General features: G+C 37.3%; 3 protein-coding genes and 1 pseudogene across 3 annotated transcripts; all 4 read left to right on the forward strand.

The window, feature by feature from the left end:
• Positions 1–3,295: 3,295 nt before the first annotated feature.
• On the forward strand, positions 3,296–4,696 carry LOC107434535 (polygalacturonase-like; annotated as a pseudogene).
• Positions 4,697–7,318: 2,622 nt separating this feature from the next.
• LOC107430946 (polygalacturonase) lies at positions 7,319–9,022 on the forward strand. Its single transcript, XM_025078804.2, has 4 exons — positions 7,319–7,854; positions 7,946–8,235; positions 8,379–8,607; positions 8,696–9,022. The coding sequence occupies exons 1-4, from the start codon at positions 7,396–7,398 to the stop codon at positions 8,912–8,914; spliced, it is 1,197 nt and encodes a 398-aa protein (XP_024934572.2). The 5' UTR covers positions 7,319–7,395; the 3' UTR covers positions 8,915–9,022.
• A 6,263-nt stretch (positions 9,023–15,285) lies between these two features.
• On the forward strand, positions 15,286–17,433 carry LOC107434537 (polygalacturonase-like). Its single transcript, XM_016046011.3, has 5 exons — positions 15,286–15,437; positions 15,992–16,391; positions 16,490–16,779; positions 16,878–17,106; positions 17,215–17,433. The coding sequence occupies exons 1-5, from the start codon at positions 15,286–15,288 to the stop codon at positions 17,431–17,433; spliced, it is 1,290 nt and encodes a 429-aa protein (XP_015901497.3).
• Positions 17,434–19,449: 2,016 nt separating this feature from the next.
• Positions 19,450–20,907, forward strand: LOC107434538 (polygalacturonase-like). The gene is made up of 4 exons (XM_016046012.4): positions 19,450–19,848; positions 19,935–20,224; positions 20,350–20,578; positions 20,689–20,907. Exons 1-4 carry the CDS (start codon positions 19,450–19,452, stop codon positions 20,905–20,907), a joined length of 1,137 nt encoding a protein of 378 aa, XP_015901498.2.
• The last annotated feature ends 64 nt before the right edge of the window (positions 20,908–20,971 follow it).

Genomic DNA, 20,971 nt, shown 5'->3' on the forward strand with positions numbered 1-20,971 from the left:
CCGGACCACCGACGCACCGGGATCGGAGCTTTTTCCGGCGAGGGGCCGAAATTCTTCAAACCGTGATTTCTTCGCCGTCCGGCCTCCGTTTGCCTCACCGCCGGTCCCGTTGGATTGCTCTCCCCTCGATCTACAAATCTACAAAAAATCACAGCCAACGGCCACCGCATGCGCCGCCGCCGGCGACGGTTGCCGGTGACCGCGGCGGCTTGCCGGAAGTTACTGTTCCGGCGAGTACCTAGTCTCCCTGTCGGCCCCAGTCCACTGTGTTCGACCTCCTGAACCCAATCCGGCATCCGTTTCCACCAATTCGCGACGGTTTAGGAAAATTGCGGAGTCGAAACCCGAAAAGCTTTCCGACGAGATTCCGATCCCGTCGGGTCCGATCACCGGAAAGTAAGACCGAATCCGTGATCCTCATCACTCGAGCTTCGATTTGGTATATAACTCGTAACTTTTAGATATCGTTTTGGTGTTCGCTCCCCGGGTACCCATTTGGGAATTACCCGAATAAAATATTAATATTTTTGGTTGGTACACTGTGGTTGTTTTAGGTGCACGTACGAGTAGTGGAGTTGATCCTGCAGAGGATCTTAGCTGATTTACGCGCTTAAGGTGAGTGACCCACCTTCAAAAATATTTTGGGCAATTAATTATGTTTATTTGGTATTTAAATTATGCTCATGTGATACAATTTAATTATGGTTTTATTGTGGTTTAATTTATTATTTGTGCATGAGCAAAGTATGTTTCAGTAATAATCGTACGTGGTTTTAAGTGTTATTTTCCGGGCATAATTGGGTAAATATTTTATAAAAATATTTGTGTAAGTTGGTGGTTTAATTTTATAAATTATGCCCGCGGTATTTTAATTGTTGCACCTCGTGTTACGAGAAAATTGTGGTTTATTGATTATCGATGTTTCGTACCGGTTGTTAAATAAAAATATGTGGGATGGTATTTTGTGAAAAATTTGGTATATTTCCCATGGTAGTTTTGGAAAACTGCACGATTGGTTTAATAATTGTTTTAGACGTATTCACACAGTATTGGTGTTCTGGTATATGTATATGTGGTTTAGCGCGCAAGTATTATTTCATCCGTGAGTTGCCATTGGACCGTGGGCAGGCAAGTCTTATATACTGCACACAGCCGCCCCCCTCCTTGGCAGGGATGATGGTTTCAGCAGCGGTACTGTCGGGACGCCGAAGTGCCGTTTGCAAGTTTCTCTCTTTAATCCCCCCGCCAGTCGATGCTCAGAACGCTGGGTATCGGAGGGCATCACTGGTATATGGTGTGGTGCGTCAAGTCAAGTGTAATTTTCAAATAATGGTTCAGACCCCAAAGGTGTTCAAAAATTATTTATTATAAATTATTACAATTTAAAGTATATATTGGCGTATATACTTATTTATTTATTGTTTATCAAATGGGTTAATCCTTTGGTTTTCGGGAAGTATGTACATCGGATTTTGTGAAATTGTTTTAAAAAGGGAACATTTCAAACGGAGTGATTGGTGAGAGTTTTGAGGGAAATTATTATTTCCAACAGTTATTATTATTTATTTACTTATTGTTGGTATTTATTCAATTCCCTTAATTGTTATTATTATTATTTTATTATCATTAAAAGTGTTCAGTAGTTAGGGTCACTTATTGAGATGATCAGCATCTCACGTTTTTAAGTTCCGTTTCCTTAGGTGCAAGTGGTGGTAGGCGTTCTTCCGGAGCGAACCAAATTTTTCGCTGCTATCATGTTTCGAGAAGTACTTTTGTACTCTTTCATTTCAGTGTATTATTTCTTTCATCCTTGTTGTATTTCTGTTGATTAGCACTTCTTAAAGCTCTGTATACTATTGGGACACTTATGTTTTATTTATGCACTGGACTGTTGTTATATTGAGAAGTGCTGAAATTTGTGGAACAACTTGTAGTTTTGTGGGAGGAATAAGGGGGTGATATTAGAAGTGTGTTTTCAGTGCAGGTAATTTTTTGGTTAGTCCTACCCTTAGGGGAGGTGCTGCCGGATTTTCCGTTGGAAGGTTCGGTGGTATTTCCCTGGGATCAGGGCTTGTCTAGGGTTCTGGGGAAGGAATTCTGGACGGGTCCTGACAAACTATATGTGAGGACACATATAAGGATAAAGAAAGAGGTGAGCATACATTTGAGGGGGAATGTTAGGGAAAAATATAAATGAAATAAAAAATCTCACTTTCCATCAGTATAAGCTTTGGGAATCAGTGATAAGTCAACTATAATGAAAATACGGTACTCTCTTTATCATTCTCTATCCTACCACCAAAAATGATCACAAACACTTTGAAAAAAAAAAAAAAAACTAATAAGCGAGTATTTTTATACATGTTGAGAAAGCGTGAAAAAGAATCCTAACAGGCTGACCATCGGAGCAATTAGGGGTCAATATTCGAGGATTTTGGTTTGTGTTTTGTAGCGCCATGCATGGTCCAAAGCAAGAAACAAAAAAACACACCATTTTGACTTTGAAATCTGCTACAAACAGTATAAACCAACTAATACGATGCCGCCTCTTTTAAGTGATCCCAAAAAACTCTGTTGACGTGGCAATAGAGCCATTACATTACTTTGATAACCCAGCAAACATTGTCATTCTACCAATGTCAAAATGAAGCATTGTCATTCTACCAATGCCAAAATTTTATTTAAAATGACATGTTTTCATTAATCATATCGTTTTAGCTACCTTATTTTTTATAATATGGTTGTGATCACCTAGTTATTATGTAAAATAAATAAATAAAAAAGGAATATATGATGTGTGAATTATAATGCATGTTATAAGAGGTTGACTAATCACATAAAAGTGAGAATTGTTATACTTACAACGAGAAACAGGAACACATAAAAGAGTAGAATTCAAACCACTAGCTTTGGCTCTACCGCAGCATGCCTTAGTTTGGTCATCCATGTATGTGCATTATATATATACACAATTTAATACATATTTCAATGTATGTATATGCTTCCTTAACCTTAAAACTATAAAAATACATTAATCTTTATCCAAACAGCATCATATACTTCGAAAGACTATTATAAAAGCTCCTAATCATTCTGCCTTTTCAAATCAACCTTTTCTTCCTACAATTTCTTCATCAACTGGTCAATCTTTTAGAACCAACCATCAATCCCACAGTCGAACAAAACCATTTTTTGAAATAGAAAAAGAAAAAAATGGCCAACTTTTGCACCTCTATTTTCACCATTCTGTGTGCTAAGCCTATCCTCTGCAGCAACAACTAGAACAACAACATAAAATGTTGTGAGTTTTGGAGCAAAACCAAATGGTGTAAAAGACCCCACTCAAGCTTTCCTAAAGGCATGGTCTGCAGATGTTCTTCTACTGCTTCGATTGTAATTATAGTACTGAAAGGAAGGTATTTGCTTCATTCCATGGCTTTCAAAGGTGAATGTAAAAGCCCCATATCACTTTTCAGATTAATGGAACGCTAGTTGCCCTGGATGATTATCGAATTCTAGGCCAGTTTGAAAACTGGTTCAATTTCGAAGGAGCTACCGGAGTTTCTATTGTAGGAGGGGCTTTAGATACTGAAGGAGCTGCATTGTGGGCTTGCAAAGCATTTGGCAAAGGTTGTCCAAGTGGAGCAACTATAAGTACTTTGTTTTCTTCTATGTACGTTATTAATTTAGTTTTTTCTCTTTTTTTTAATATATTAATAAGATTGATTTTTTATGTGTGTGGTTTCAGGCACTGAGCTTTATAGACTCCAGCGATGTTTGGATTGATGGATTAATGCCACTAAATAGCCAGATATTCCACATTGTGATTAATCGGTGCCAAAATGTGCATATTACAGGAGTGAAGATCATAGTTGATGGTAACAGCCCAAACACCGATGGAATCCATGTTCAGCTATCAAGAAATGTTGCAACCATTAACACGTCTATTAGAATCAGGATGTGTCCATTGGCCCTGGCACCAAGAACTTGTGGATCGAATGCATCGTATGCAGTCCTGGCCATGGCATTAGGTGAGGTTTAGTTTTCCCATTTTATAAATTTTGTAACAAGTTTTTACTATGCATATAATTTCTAAATCTAAGATATGGGGTTTTATGTTGAATTGCAGCATTGGAAGTCTAGCAAAGGACTTGGAAGAGGAAGGGGTCCAAAATGTGACAGTAACAAAGGCAATTTTTATAGGTACACAAAATGGACTTAGGATAAAGTCATGGGCAAGACCTCAAAGGATTTCTCCAACTGGTACAATTCATTGATGCTATTATGAAAAATGTACAAAATCCCATTGTAATCGACCAAAATTATTGTCCACGCAAAATCAATTGCCCCGGTTAGGTGAGAAATTTTTTTCTAATCTTTTAATTAATTTCATATTTCCATGGTGAAGTTAGAAACATATGTGACCAAAACATTTTTTTTTTTTTCCCCCTTTGCGTTTCAATTTATGGTCATTAGACATCGGGTGTGAAAATCAGTGATGTAATTTTACGAAAACATTAGAGTAACATCTGCTATTTCGGTTGCAATAAAATTCGACTGCAGTGCTACCAATCCATGCTCTGGGATAAGACTTGAAGATGTAAAGCTAACGTACAAGAAGCAAGAGGCTCAATCATCCTGTGTCAATGCAAATGGAAAAGCCTTTGGCATTGTTCAACCAAATAATTGTTTGTAATCAAGAGCTAGAATGAGGAAAATATTCTTTCTGTATATAATTTGTAAACCCATCTTTGATCATATATATATATATATATATATATGCATTACAGTTGAAATTCAAAATGTTGTAAAAACAGAGGATTTCAAAACAGAGCAAGCCCATTGTTAAATTTTCTCAGCAACCAATCAAGATTGTAACAAAATGAACACAAACAACACAGAAAAACAGTACAATTGATAAGGAAAAGACACTAAGATCTTAGTGGTTTTGGTGATATAAAATCATTGTACATCCACTATTGGGAGTATAAAAGTGCAATAAGAAAAAGAAATCTAAATACGATTACTCACTGTTTTTTTCTCAGCCTTACTCACCGAGTTTCAAGAGTCACTTTTAATACTCTCCAATAACTCCCTATAGGAAAGCTATATTAGTATGGCAAGCATCTTTAATTACTGGACCCAATTACTAAAAGAATAGGCTTAATTAATGCCCTCCCAACAGTGAGTTATTTCCTATGTGGCAGATGATATATTAATTTTTGGTCTGCTTTTATTATTATTATTCTAAATTTTCTTAATCATCATGTATATGTATGGTGGAACATAATAATTCCTTATTTTTATTTCAATTCACTTTAAATGTTAAAGTCTTCCATATTATACTCAATTCTTAGAATAGTAGTTAACATTTCAATGCATATAGCGGTCAAAAAAAAAAAAAAGTGAATGCATACAAAAACTATTACTTAATTTCCTTGAAGCATAGTAATTCATATAAATCCAATTCTTAATAAATAATATTACGGGTGTATCTAATCTATCAAGAGGTTTACTAAGTGATAAGTGCCAATTACATTATTGGTTTATATTTAATTAGTAATACTTATACTTTATTTTTTAAAAAAATTTACTAATTCAAATTTAAGAAATGTTAGATTTTCAACCAATAAAATAAATTAAAAATGGCATTTTACGATATAATCTTTATAAATATCTTGATAGGCTAATTTGTATGTCTAGCATTACTCATTCTGTACGAGTAAAAAATAAGTTGGCAGTTGGAGTTTGCCGTTTATCAAAATGCCTCTCTACCTCGTCACCATCCTTGTTATTCTCATCAAATAAGGCAAACAGATTATGTTCTTTATTTTAGATAATGCCACTTTATATATATTTTATCTGTAGATGTTATTTTCTAATTTCATTACAAAATGAGTAAAATGTTTTTTGAGATTGATAATTCTTGTTCTTCCGAGTGTCCTCATTGGTATTAGTTTGGTTTATTTATGTAGCCAAGTCAACCACAAAGTTAATTTATATATTCTATTTTTTTTTCTTTTTAATTAAGTCGAAATAGAAACTTCTTTAAAATAAGCATAATCTGAAAACTATTTTTGTTTTAAAGCTCGGTTCATTAGAAGCAATCCATTTTGACTACCAAAATGAATTGATATGCATCCAATGCGGCCAAAAAGTCGTACGGGACTTAAGTGTAAAACTAGCAACATGTTATATGTATTGTCCCTAGTAATACATCCAAATTAAGCCAAGCAAATTACTTATTATAATGGTCAACGTTGTAGCATGCATGCATCATAATTAGTTAGAGTGTTTTAAGTTTGTTGTTTTTGTTGTTGTTGTTGTTGTTTTTTTTTTTTTTCTTTTTTTCTGAAAAGAATTAGTTATAATTTAAATATACGTAATATAAATCCAACATTGGTGATTGGAATTTGCTTACTTATTAAGTGATTAGTAGATAATGCATAATTATTTACTTTCCCTTGAAATTTAATTTCTTGAATAGTAGTGATTGCAGTCAAAGCATTTAGAGCGCAAGGAAAAGTGTCATCACCAATTTATTACCTTATAAATATACTATGATAAGGGGTTGACCTTGATGACTTTTTAGATTGATAATTAATTAAATTTATTAATCATGAATTGCTTCACACTATAATTTATTAAACACTAAGCAACAATGGGCTGGTGGGATGCATGTGGAAAAACCACTCTATAATTTTTACAAATGTGTTTTTTCGTTCTATAATAATATCGTCTTAAACCAATTCATGTTCTTTGTGATACATTAAAATAAAATAAAATAAAACCTTAATATTATCATTTCTCTTTTCGAATTGCGACCCACGAGTATTAAAAAATAATAATAATACTAATACAAACTATTTTCTGCAAGATCTTTTTCCTTCCCCCGAATAAAACGTTTCTAATTAAAAAAAAAAATTAAAACGTTGCTAATTAAAAAAAAAATCAATTACATTCGGAAAGAGTGACATGCAATTATTTTTATTAATTATGATAAAAATAATCAAACCATGAAGTAAAAAGTGAAACCGCATTTAATATTATAGAAATACAGTTCATGATTAAGTAACATGAAAAAAAGAGTAGCCGCCAAATTAGTAACCTTAATTATCTCTACCGCAGCTTAATTTCTTATTTTAGGCATCTCCGTGAACATGCATTTACACATTTCTTTAACCCTAAGCTAAAACATATATTATATTTTAGCAAATAATAATAATAAATAATAAATTTGCCTGGAAAGCCTTACTATAAATACCCCTAGCTATTCAAAACTTTTTCATCAACATCTCTTTCTACCCACAATTTCTTCAACCCAATCAAATTCATTCACAGAACCACCAGCATCCAAATTACCAATATTACAAAAATCTTCTTCGCCAAACAAAAATGGCCAAGTTTACAACTTTTCATTGCACATCATTAGCTTCGTTCATCATTACTCTATCTATGTTAAACCCATCTTTTGCTGCAACTACAACTACTACTTACAATGTCATAAGCTTTGGAGCAAAACCAAATGGTGTAACAGACTCCACCAAAGCTTTCCTAAATGCATGGTCTGCAGCCTGTGCCTCTCCAACCGCCACTGTGATTCAAGTTCCCAAAGGAAGGTACTTGCTTCAACCTCTAACCTTCCAAGGCAACTGTAAAAGCCCTGATATCAGTTTTCAGATTGATGGGACGATAGTTGCCCCTGCTGATTATCGAATTCTTGGTCGAGTTGATGACTGGATTGGTTTCGAAGGAGTTAGTGGCGTTTCCATCATTGGAGGAGCTATAGATGGCAATGGACCTGCCTTGTGGGATTGCAAAGCTAAAGGCAAAGATTGTCCTAGTGGAGCAACGGTTAGTAATATAAACTTTCCTCTTCTAAGTAACTATCTTGTTTATTTTGATACTAAGCAATAAGAGATGATAAATTTGTGTGAACTTTCAGGCATTAAGGTTTAGTGACTCCAGCAAGATTAAGATCGATGGATTAAAGGTAATAAACAGCCAAATGTTCCACATTGCAATAAATCGTTGCCAAGATGTGGTCCTTCAAGGAGTCAAAATTATAGCTGCAGGAAACAGCCCCAACACCGACGGCATTCATGTCCAGCTATCCAGAAATGTTGCATTCATTAACTCCTCTGTTCAGACAGGGGACGACTGTGTCTCCATTGGTCCTGGCACCAAGAATTTGTGGATCGAACGCATAACATGCGGTCCTGGCCATGGCATTAGGTGGGTTTTAATTTGCTCTATTGATAAGTTCTGTAATTAGCTCTCTCTTCAATACGACATAGTTTTATTTATTTATTTTTTTGTTTCATACTTATTTAGTAATGTTGGCTTAATTATATGCAATCGGGTATGTTTGATTGCAGCATTGGAAGTCTAGCAAAGGACTTAGAAGAGGAAGGCGTCCAAAATGTGACAGTGACAAAGGCAATTTTTATAGGTGCAGAAAATGGATTTAGAATTAAGTCATGGGCTAGACCCAGCAAAGGATTTGTTCAAGGAGTACAATTTATTGATGCTATCATGCAAAATGTCCAAAATCCAATTATAGTCGACCAAAAGTACTGTCCACGCAATGACAATTGTCCTGGACAGGTGAGACATCTCTTTCTCTATTATTGAGACACTATATGTTTATGATCTAATACTGAAATTTTTGTTGTGTTTTAATTATGATCATTAGACATCTGGTGTAAAAATCAGCGATGTGCTTTACAAGAACATTCGAGGAACATCAGCTAGCCGTGTTGCCATAAATTTCCAATGCAGTTCAACGAATCCATGCACTGGTATAAGACTTGAAGATGTTAAGCTAACATATATGAACAAACCAGCTCAATCATCGTGTGTCAATGCAAATGGAAAATCCTTTGGAATGGTTGAACCAAATGGTTGTTTGTAATCAAGAATAACTATGAAATGTTTTTCTGCACATGTAAATGTTATTAGCAAATTGCATGTATATATGTTGTTCTTTTCCATGCAAATGAAGAAAAGGATAATTCTTTTGTACACAGAAACCGTAAAAATTCATATGTAAAACATTTTTTGCTTGTATCATTCTCCCCAAAAGAAATGTTCAGTGGAGTTTCTTTTCTTTAACTACATAAGGATCACGTTCCAAAATCATTGTTTTGCATTAGAGTAAATAACAAGCATCACAAATTGTGAAAAACCAAGCAGCATAATCAAAGCTTCAAAAAAGAAAGGATATTTGTGAGGTGCTTACATGGTTAAGTAAACTGCATGAAGAATAAATGCACATAAAAGGAAGAATGTTGTCACGTATGTTTTTAAAGGCATTGTTTCCCTTGTTTCCCTTGCATCTTGTCTCCTATTACGGGCATGTTAAAGAAGGGCGTAGAGAGTGGACAGTGCGATGTAAGGTAGAATCAGTTTGTTGCAAGATAAAAAAGGAAACGTTGAGTAGAGTGTCATCCACTTAAGAAGAAAAGGCTCTTCTATTGCCAAGAGTGTTGCTGGGAGGAGAGCCAACAGGAATGACTTGTCATGCATTGTGCATTAGAATGACAACCATTAATTCAACCATGATTTCCTTTCCTAATTGAGGGAAAGAAAGTAATAAATTTACCAACATCGTAATGAGAACAACCATTAATTCAACCATTCCCTTCCTAAGTGAGAGAAAGAAAGGAATAAATTTACCAACATTGTAATAAGAACAAATGAAATGATATGGCAGTGTTTGGCAACCCATAAAGGAAACCATGCTTGCTTGGATCCCTAATCTGGTCAACCATTGACGGTGGACATTGCACACAAGCTAAGAAACTTTAGTGACTGCGTTGTAAACAATCTCTTCCACTCTACACGAATTGAAGTAGTGCACCATGAGTTTGCAACATAAGCCTCATATATCCCTCTTTCAAAAGGAACCAAAAAAAACAAGAGTGAAGTTGTCCCTTCTCTTTGTCAAGGCAGTAATGCAATTATACTAGTGTATTAATATAATAATCTTTATCAAATTAATTTAACGATGGTACCCATCAATTTACTTCAATGTTCTTATGTATAATTTCCAATATCTTTTATGTGGTTCTTTAGTTTAAAAATTGTCCCTTCTTGGATCTAAATTCTAGAACAAGTTCAAATTAATTGATTTCTTTCATTCAAAAATAAACCAAAACAATTATTTCTGCTGGTCAAGAGAATCAACAAAATAAATAAACAGATAAATAAAAATGAAGGAAAAGAATAACAGAACCAGCAAAACAGAGTACAGCAGAGTCCCAATACAGACACAAGAGTGATTTCTTGAAAAGGACTAGCCACCTTATAAGGATAAAAATCATAAAAGTAAAAATTTCTTTGGCTGCTAAAATAAATACATATGATGTTGTCGTACAGACGTGCACTGGTAACATATTTCAAGCAATATAAAAGAAGTAATGGTCAAAATTGTATATATCATGCATGCATGTTAATTAGTTATAGGTAATATATAATACATTATCTTACATTCGAAAAATGATGCTTCCAATTTCTTGCTTACTAAGTAACTTATTTATAATAATATATAACTAATTAATTGCTTTCCTTTGAAGATTAATGGATTGAAAAGTAAACGCCGTCAAAGCTTTTAAACCACAAAAAGTGTGCGGCTATTTCTTTGATTCATCAACAATTCATGAATATTAGTATATTCATATATAATGCAAAGACAGAATAGAAAAAGGAATAAGTGATAGATGAAGGATAATATATATTATAAGATATTGACTAATAATAATCAATTACACCGCATACTGAATTATTAAAACACTACATTTCAAATGTACATACAAATACAACGATTAATAAAAGTTAGAATTCAATCAATATATATATATATATATATATATTATGAAGAAAAAGAGTGAAACTTATAGTTAGAAAACAGGAACACATAAAAGAGTAGAATTCAAACTATCGGTTTTAGTTCTGCCGCAGCTTTTGTTAGTTTGGCCATCCATGTATATGCATTATATTATCCCATATAATACATATATTTTTATTTATCTATGTGCTTTCTTAAACCCCAAACAATAAGAATACATTAATCTTACCCAACTTGTATCTCTTGGAAAGAATACTATAAAAGCTCCTAATCACTTAGCCATTTCAAATCAAAACTACTAAATCCTTCATTTCATTTATTAAAAAAAAAAAAAAAAAAAAAACTACTAATATCCTTCAGTACCAATCACCAAAAACCACAATCACACAAAACCACTTTAAAAATAAAAAACAATAATGGCTAAGTTGTGCACATCTCTTTTCATCATTCTATATATGCTAAGTGTGAGGGTCCGCACCTTTGGAATGGCCTAGTGGTATTTTCGTAAATATTTGAAGGTCGGGATCTTCGATCCCGAGCCAGGGGAATCTCTTAAGAATGTCACTAGGATGGTGCATGTCGAATGGCACGCCAAGATGTGAAGGTTTGCTAGAGAAAACCCCATTATGATTCCTCGCACAAAGTGATATAAGTAAATGGCTAAATAAGCTCTTTAGGGGGTGGTCCATGTCTGGCTCTCCATGGTCCCCGGCTCCGGCTTCGAGCTTGGGCTAAGCGAGCCTCCCATGGGCGACGGCAAGCCATTGGGCGGACATAAAGTACCACGAAGGTGGGCTTATGTCTCCTAGGGACAGGGATTCTTGAGGACAGTACTGGTAGGTGCTACGAGCTGGTATTGCGCGTCACTCCTGTGCTAGAGGCTAAGTGTAGCATCCTTTATGCCGTTTTCTATCAGCTATGCCAAGAACACACGTAGGCCTTTGTTACAAGGTTGTGGCAAATGTGCCAGTGAGCGGGGGCTCGGGTTCCGCCTCGCTCAAGAGGGTCGAAAGCTAAATAGGCACGGACAGGGCGACACCGTGCCATCGGGAGACATTCGTATGTGGGCTTCCAATCTTGTGTTGCTACCCTAGATGGCATGTTGGCATGATGCTGGTGTGCATGCTCTAGGGTCGGATGCTATTCGAGATGTGCATGGACCAAGGCCCGAGTGGAGAGATGGGTTGCTGGCTTAGATCTTGGCACAAGATTGAGTAACAAGCTACCGAATGGGCGTGAAGCCATCGGGCTAACTTGCTGGGCGGCATGAGCCATGATGATTATGAGAACCACAGGGGCGTATAATTGGTATCAGATGGGTCGATATATGAACTCGGATAGTAAAAAGGCTAGCCATGACTAGAGAGTCTTGGCGCCGTACAGTCTATTTTCACTGCATAAAATGTAGGACCGTGACAGTTGGTATCAGAGCCCAGTTTATCCTGCAACAGGCGAACCGAGGAGCGGATGATATTGGTTGGTGATGCTTGGATCCGTAGAACCCCGATGCTACTGTGAAGGGGGCATTCTTGCATAGTGTATGGGTAGTTGTGGCAACACGCCCAACTTGAATATGATGTGGGGATGTTCACTAAACGAGTACTAGTGTGCGATACAAATACACTTTAACTGGGATGCTCGAGCAGCGAGGCAAATGCGAAGTTCTTGAATGGGACAAGCATTTGGAATAAGTGATTGGTGCTCCAAAAGGAATTCATGCATTGTTAAATGAGAGTACAAGCCGTAAGTAGTGCAGTTCTCTTGGGTAGTTGAGGGCTTATTAGCCATGTGTTTCTTTTGGGGTATTGGTCTCAAGAATTATAGAAAATACCAAAAATAGATCCGTTTTGACCAAGAGTCTTGACGGCCACAAAAAGTGGGGAAGAAAGAATAAGCCAGTGCGGCTGGGTGGCAGAGGCCACGTTTGTCCAAGAGAAAGGACAACCTTGTCGAAGTGAATGAGAAGTCAAGACGAGTGGCCGCAGGGGAGTATGTTCTAAGGAAAACTCCCGTTGAACATCATTGAATAATGGGGCCATCAGGGCCAAAGTTTAAATGCCATTAAGGCACAAGTGCAGGCAAGAATTGAAGATTAGGCCAACAGGGCCAAGAATCGTGCATGCCATGGAGGCATGATGGTGAGCAAGAACTCAAGAGATCAGGCCGGCGGGGCCAATATCATAGTTGCCACAGAGGCACCAATGCAAACAACATAGCAGATAAGGCCGAGAGGGCCCATGGACTGCTAAAGAAAAGGCAGAGAATAAGCGACGATGACAACAAGGCATGAAGGCCTAATGTTGAAATGCCGTGGAGGCACGAGCTTCAGAGGAAGCACAACTAGACCACAGAGCTTGGGTAGCCTCAGAAATATTGGTGCACATGAGCACAAAATGTCGGTTGTGGAGGCAAAGGACTTCAATAGAAGCAACACCCTTGAGGGCATGGTGGTCAGTGCCATGAGGGCACGAGACTCTGGTGCGAGTCCATAAGGAAGCCATAAGTGAGCCGGTTCGGTGAGAGAGTAAACGTTTGCTTGGGTGGAATTCGGACAAGCACTGGAGTTAGGCGTCGAAGGCATAAGTGGGGGAGTGTTCATTGCATTGACACCCTACACCTTGGGCATAAAGAAGCGGTGATTTTGGAAGCCTAAATCTGAGTTAGGCAGTGTGCATTGAAGCAGAAATCTGGTTGAAGAAGTTCATGAGGGACGATACCTTATCTTTAAATCTTTTGGCCAGAGTTGGGTGGAGCCAAAGTAGGCCCATGATCAAGTAGCCTTGTGGAGTTTGAAAGCCATTTGTGGAGGGATAAGGGCCAGACAGTGATGAGTCCAGGGAAACCCAGAACCTCACAAAAGTGAAGTGCCAAAAGACGTATGTAAGCATGGAAAGGGAAAGGACTATGATGGAAAAGTCTCAGTGGAGACCAATAAGATGTTCTTATATGACCAAGAGGGTCAAATTTAAGTGTGGTATATTGTCGAAGGGCAAGATTTAGTTCAAGAAGGAACCCTGGATGCGTGGGGCATTGCAAATTTGCCAGAGGGCAAAACTGGCTCAAAGGAGGAGCCGAGATAAAAAGTGAGCAAGATTGAGGCAAAGAACTAAGGAAGGGACTTAGTTCAAGGTGACATAAGGTGTCAACAGCCGAAATAAGGGGGTCTTAGAAGAGAGGACCTCCATTCAAGATGTGGTAACTCATTGAGTAGAGGATGCCACTTGCGCAGGGGATTGGCGTTGGAAGCCACAAGAATAAATGCACACTTGAGGGATGTTGTGCATCAATTTGCCAATGAAGAAGGCAAAGCTAGCTTGAGATTTGCTAGCATAACACCATCGTGGGGATGGAAATTTGAGCGTGGGAACAAGAGCCAAGAAGGAAAACTTAGCTCGTCATGGGAACAGAGTGTCGAGGAAGCATGAAGTGGAGTTCATGAGAGAAGAACTACCACATGAAGAACTCTCGAGTTTGGGTACCGTTGGGACAGTTGACGTAGGGGCAACACCTGAAAGGAGATGGTGTGCTCGATGAGAGAAGGTCAATGTCACCATCGGATTATTTGATAGAGTTCGGTCCACGAGAGGACCTTGAAGGTAAGATAGTGCCTTACTTTGGAGCTCAGGAAGCTATTCGTCCAAGAAGGGACACGAAGTTGGCTAGAGTGATGCCAACAAGTGAAGAAAGCATAAGTCCAAGAAGGATAATAAGTGTTGGCTTGGGTGCCAATGACAGAAAAGAACATCGTCCAAGAAGGAACATGAAGTTTGGCTAGAGGGATGCCAACAAGTGAAGAAAGCATTTGTCCAAGGGGGACATGAGTCTGGCTAGGGTGCCAGCAAGAGATATAAGAGGCAAAATTCGTCAGAGGGGGACACTATCTGCTTACAGAGCTGGAAGTGCGGGGCGAAGCACTAATTTATGCACAAGGAGGTGCACGTTTTGAGGAAAGCTTGAGTTTGGGTGAATGCATGCAAGAGGTCCTGGGCCAAGTCCAAGAGTGGGCACGCGAAGGTCGTCACAAGAGGTGATTCTACAGAGGTAGAGGGACGAAGTATGCAGGATTTTGAGTTTAAGCCTGAGGAGCTTATGTGGATGAGAGGTGTTACGCCAAGTGCAGGAGTCTTGAGGATAGCCAGCAGGCACGTCGATGAGGGCATCGACATAATGAAGTGGGGGAGGATGTGACGGTCCGCACCTTTGGAATGGCCTAGTGGCATTTTTGTAAATATTTAAAGATCGGGATCTTCGATCCCGGGCCGTGGGAATCTCTTAAGAATGTCACTAGGATGGTGCATGTCAAATGGCAGGCCAAGATGTGAAGGTTTGCTAGAGAATACCCCATTATGATTCCTCGCACAAAGTGACATCTGTTGCTGCCAGAAAGTAAATGGCTAAATAAGCTCTTTAGAGGGGTGGTCCGTGTCTGGCTCTCCATGGCTCCCGGTTCCGGCTTCGAGCTTGAGCTAAGCGAGCCTCCCATGTGCGACGGCAAGCCATGGGGCGGACATAAAGTACCACAAAGGTGGGCTTATGTCTCCGAGGAACAGGGAGTCCCGAGGACAGTACCGGTAAGCGCTACGAGCTGGTATTGCGCGTCACTCCTGTGCTAGAGGCTAAGTGTAGCATTCGCTATACTGTTTTCTATCGGCTATGCCAAGAACACACGTAGGCCTTTGTTACAAGGTTGTGGCAAATGTGCCAGTGAGCGGGGGCTCGGGTTCTGCCTCGCTCAAGAGGGTTGGAAGCTAAATAGGCACGGACGGGGCGACACCGTGCCATCGGGTGACATTCGTATGTGGGCTTCCAATCTTGTGTTGCTACCCTAGATGGCATTTGGCACAATGCTGGTGTGCATGCTCTAGGGTCGGATGCTATTCGAGATGTGCATGGACCAAGGCCCGAGTGGAGAGATGGGTTGCTGGCTTAGATCTTGGCACAAGATTGAGTAACAAGCTACCGAATGGGTGTGAGGCCATCGGGCTAGCTTGCTGGGCGGCATGAGCCATGATGATTACGAGAACCTCAGGGGCGTACAATTGGTATCAGATGGGTCGATATATGAACTCGGATAGTAAAAAGGCTAGCCATGACTAGAGAGTCTTAGCGCCGCACGGTCTATTTCCGCTGCATAAAATATAGGACCGTGACACTAAGCCTATCCTATGCTGCAACTACAACTTATAATGTCCTGAGTTTTGGAGGAAAACCAAATGGTGTAAAAGACTCCACCCAAGCTTTCCTAAATGCATGGTCTATGGCTTGTTCTTCTGCTGCTTCTACTGTAATTGTAGTACCAAAAGGAAGGTATTTGCTTCGTTCTATGGTATTCAAAGGTGACTGTAAAAGCCCCCATATAACTTTTCAAATTGATGGAACGCTAGTTGCCCCAGATGATTATAGAATTCTAGGCCAGGTTGAGAACTGGTTCAGTTTTGAAGGAGTGAGCGGAGTTTCTATCATTGGAGGGGCTTTAGATGCTAAAGGATCTGCATTGTGGGCTTGCAAAGCTTCAGGCAAAAAATGTCCAAGTGGAGCAACTGTCAGTATTTATATAAACTTAAAATACTTTCTTCTTCTATATATGTTATTGATTTTTCTTTCTGAATAAGATCAATATTTTTATTGGTGGGATTTCAGACACTGAGTTTTACAGACTCTAACAACATTAGGATTGATGGATTAGTATCACTAAACAGCCAGATGTTCCACATTGTCATCAATAGGTGTCAAAATGTGCATATTCAAGGAGTGCAGATCATAGCCAATGGTAACAGCCCGAACACGGATGGAATCCATGTTCAGTTATCAAGCAATGTTGCAATCATAAACTCCTCCATTAGAACTGGGGATGATTGTGTGTTCATTGGCCTTAGAACGACGACCTTGTGGATCGAAGACATAGTATGCGGTCCTGGCCATGGAATTAGGTGAGGTTTAATTCGCTCATTTTATAAATTTTGTAACTGGTTTTTAACTATACATATAATTTCTAAAAGCTAAGATGAGGAACATGTTAAAATTGCAGCATTGGTAGTCTTGGAAAGGACTTGGAAGAGGAAGGGGTCCAAAATGTGACAGTAAAGAAGGCTGTTTTTACTGGTACACAAAATGGTTTTAGAATAAAGTCATGGGGAAGACCCAGCAAAGGATTTGTCCAAGGTGTACAATTCATTGATGCTATAATGCAAAATGTCCAAAATCCCATTGTAATTGACCAAAATTATTGTCCAAGCAAGGTCAATTGTCCTGGTCAGGTTAGAAAACTTTTTATAATCTTATTATTTAATTTCATATATGGCGAAGTTAGTGAAAATTTTGTGACTAAAACTTTTTTTGGTTTCGCTTCAATTTATGATCATTAGGCATTGGGTGTGGAAATCAGCAATGTGATATACAAAAACATTCGAGGAACATCGACTACATCGGTTGCAATAAAATTCGATTGCAGTGCTACAAATCCATGCTCTGGGATAAGATTAGAGAATGTAAAGCTAACATACAATAAGCGAGAAGCTCAATCATCCTGTGTCAATGCAAATGGAAAAGCCTTTGGCATTGTTCAACAAAATAATTGTTTGTAATCAAGTGGCTCCATGGAATGTTATGTACATATATGTATTTCTGTAAATAGAATATACATTCACATGTAAATATTATTCTTTCTGTATATAAATTTACAATATATATATATATACATTTTATTTTATTCGTTACAATAAATTTCTACTTTAAAAGGGTGTGGGGTAATGTTTAAAACATATGACTTGATCGTATAAATGTGAGTGATAATATTACGAGGCTCTTTGCTTTGTCAATTAACCACTTTAATTCAATTTGTTACAAGTATATCATGATATTTAAATAGAAAGTTATTGTTAGTATAATTTTGTAACTTATACTAGAACAATAATGCTAGATTTAACAAAATTACTAAATGTTGTGACAGATGATTCGGTAACTTTTAATTAATTTATGTTTTAAGGGTTCAGTTTTTTATATTTAGATTACATGTATATGTTAATTAATAATGTTTTAATATATATCATTTGGTAAATACATTTAGTAAATATTTTAGTACATATAGCATTATTGTTACTAGAATTTGGCTACCTAATTGATCCACTTACTTCTCGTATATTAATATTAATTACTACTAATGGATTTATGGCTCTTATTTATCCTAGCAATTAAATTTCTCATCATCAAGGATATATGAGATTTTTCGCTTAAATGGGTTTATGTAATACTTCAATGTTAGGATTAGTTTTTTGCTAAAAACTTCAGGTTTTAAAGATTTCATTTTGGGAAAAAGAAAAAGAAGAAGAAGAAGAAGAAAAATTTTGGAAAATTTATTTTACAAAATTTAAATAAAAGATTCAAATGGCAGAAATTGCTTCTTACTTAAAAATAAATATAAAAAAAAAAAAAGGTGGGGTAGCTCATTCCGGTCAAAAGTTGATACATTCAATGCGGCCAAAAAGTTGTACGGTGTTAAGTGTAAAGCATGTTATATATATATATATATATATATATATATATTGTCCCTAATAATTAGTCCAAATTAAGCTAAACAAATTAATTATTAATAGTCAAAGTTATAGCATACATGCACCATAATTAGTTCCCTGTAAGAACTAGTTAAAGTCAATATATTTGCAATATTAATCCGAAATGGTGATTGAATTTGCTTACTTATGAAGGGATTATTACAAAAAAAATCATAACTACTTACTTTCCCTTGAAAATTTCTTGAAAAGAGATCGCAGTCAAAGCATTTAGAGCACAGGGAAAAGTGTCATCACCAAGTTATCACTTATTAATATACTATATATATGATAAGGAGTTGACCTTTAGGAAAAATACTTAATGAAATTTATTAATCATGAATTGCTTCACACTATAATTATATTAGCACTAGGCGATAAGTGAGATGCATTATTTTCGAAATGAAATTTTGTTTCTTTCAATAATAATTAATACAGTCCAAAACCAAGTTCATGTCCTCTGAGAGATACTTCAATAAAATAAAACAAAAAAGGGCATAAAATGAGCATTTTCTTTTCTCTTTGAGCCACGAGTACAAGAAAAAGAAATAAAAATAAAAAAAGCCTGTTTCTGATGGACATGTTAATAATGATCAATGATATTCTGATAAAATGAAAAGTGAAAACACATATAGCGTAATCTATTTCATTATCAAGTATAAAATGAAAGGAAAAAAAAAAAATGAGTAGCCTCCAAATTAGTGACCTTAATTATCTCTTCCGCAGCTTAATTTCTTAATTTAGGCATGTCCATGTCCATGTACATGTGCATGTTCATTTACACTTTTCTTGAACCCCAAAACTAAAAACATACATTAACAAATTCCATATTACTCAACCTGCAATATTATTGCCTGAACTGCCTTACTATAAATGCTCTCTAACTATCCAAATCCTTTTCACCAACAACTGTAATCTATACCTACAATTTCTTCAACTCAATCATTCACTTACTGATATCACAAAGATCTTCTCCTCCAAACAAAAATGGCCAACTTTACAACTTTTTTTCATTACACATTATCAGCTAATTTGTTCATCTTTATTCTATGTATGTTAAACCAATCCTTTGCAGCACCTACAACTACTACTTACAATGTTATAAGCTTTGGAGCAAAACCAAATGGTATAACAGACTCTACCAAAGCTTTCTTGAGTGCATGGTCTGCAGCCTGTGCCTCTCCCACCGCCACTGTGATTCAAGTACCGAAAGGAAGGTATTTGCTTCAACCTCTAACCTTTGAAGGTGACTGTAAAAGCTCCCATATCAGCTTTCAGATCGACGGGACAATAGTTGCCCCTGCTGATTATCAGATTCTTGGTCGAGTTGATGACTGGATTGGTTTTGAAGGAGTTAATGGAGTTTCTATCATTGGAGGGGCTATAGATGGCAATGGACCTGCTTTGTGGGATTGCAAAGCTAGCGGCAAAGATTGTCCTAGTGGAGCAACGGTTAGTAACCAACTTTCTTCTTAACTATCTTGGTTATATTTTGGTACTTAGCAACAATAAGATGATAAATTTGTGTGATTTTTCAGGCACTAAGGTTTAGCGACTCCAGCAAGATTAGGATCGATGGATTAAAGATAATAAACAGTCAAATGTTCCACATTGCAATAAATCGTTGCCAAGACGTGCTCCTTCAAGGAGTCAAAATTATGGCTGCTGGAAACAGCCCCAACACCGATGGCATCCATGTCCAATTATCAAGAAACGTTGTAGTCATTAACTCCTCTGTTCAAACAGGGGATGACTGTGTCTCCATTGGTCCTGGCACCAAGAACTTGTGGATTGAACGCATAACATGCGGTCCTGGCCATGGAATTAGGTCGGGTTTAATTTGATCTAATCACAAAATTCCATAATCATATCTCTTCATTGCAAGAAGATTACACACTGCGGTTTAATTTCTCTGTCATCTTTATTTAATAATGTTGGCATGTTTGATTGCAGCATAGGGAGCCTAGCAAAGGACTTAGAAGAGGAAGGGGTCCAAAATGTTACAGTGACAAAGACAATTTTCATAGGTACACAAAATGGACTTAGAATAAAGTCATGGGCAAGACCCAGCAAAGGATTTGTTCAAGGAGTACAATTTATTGATGCTATAATGCAAAATGTTCAAAATCCCATTGTAATCGACCAAAATTATTGTCCACGCAACGAAAATTGTCCTGGTCAGGTAAGACATCTCTTCAACTCTGTCCATTACTGGGACATAATCTATTCCATCCTTTATATAACTGAAAATGCATAATCTAAAACTGACACTGTTGTGTTTTAATTCATTAGACATCAGGGGTAAAAATCAGCAATGTGCTTTACAAGAACATTCGGGGAACATCAACTAGACGTGTTGCGATAAATTTCGAGTGCAGTGCCACAAATCCATGCACTGGCATAAGGCTTGAAGATGTTAAGCTAACATATAAAAGCAAACCAGCTCAATCATCGTGTGTCAATGCAAATGGAAAATCCTCAGGCATGGTTGTACCAGATGGTTGTCTGTAATCAAGAATAACCATGACATGGTTTTCTGTACATATAAATTTTACTAGAAAATAGCATGTATATA

This window comes from Ziziphus jujuba, chromosome 6 (genome assembly GCF_031755915.1).
Source record: "Ziziphus jujuba cultivar Dongzao chromosome 6, ASM3175591v1".
Lineage (NCBI taxonomy): Eukaryota > Viridiplantae > Streptophyta > Magnoliopsida > Rosales > Rhamnaceae > Ziziphus > Ziziphus jujuba.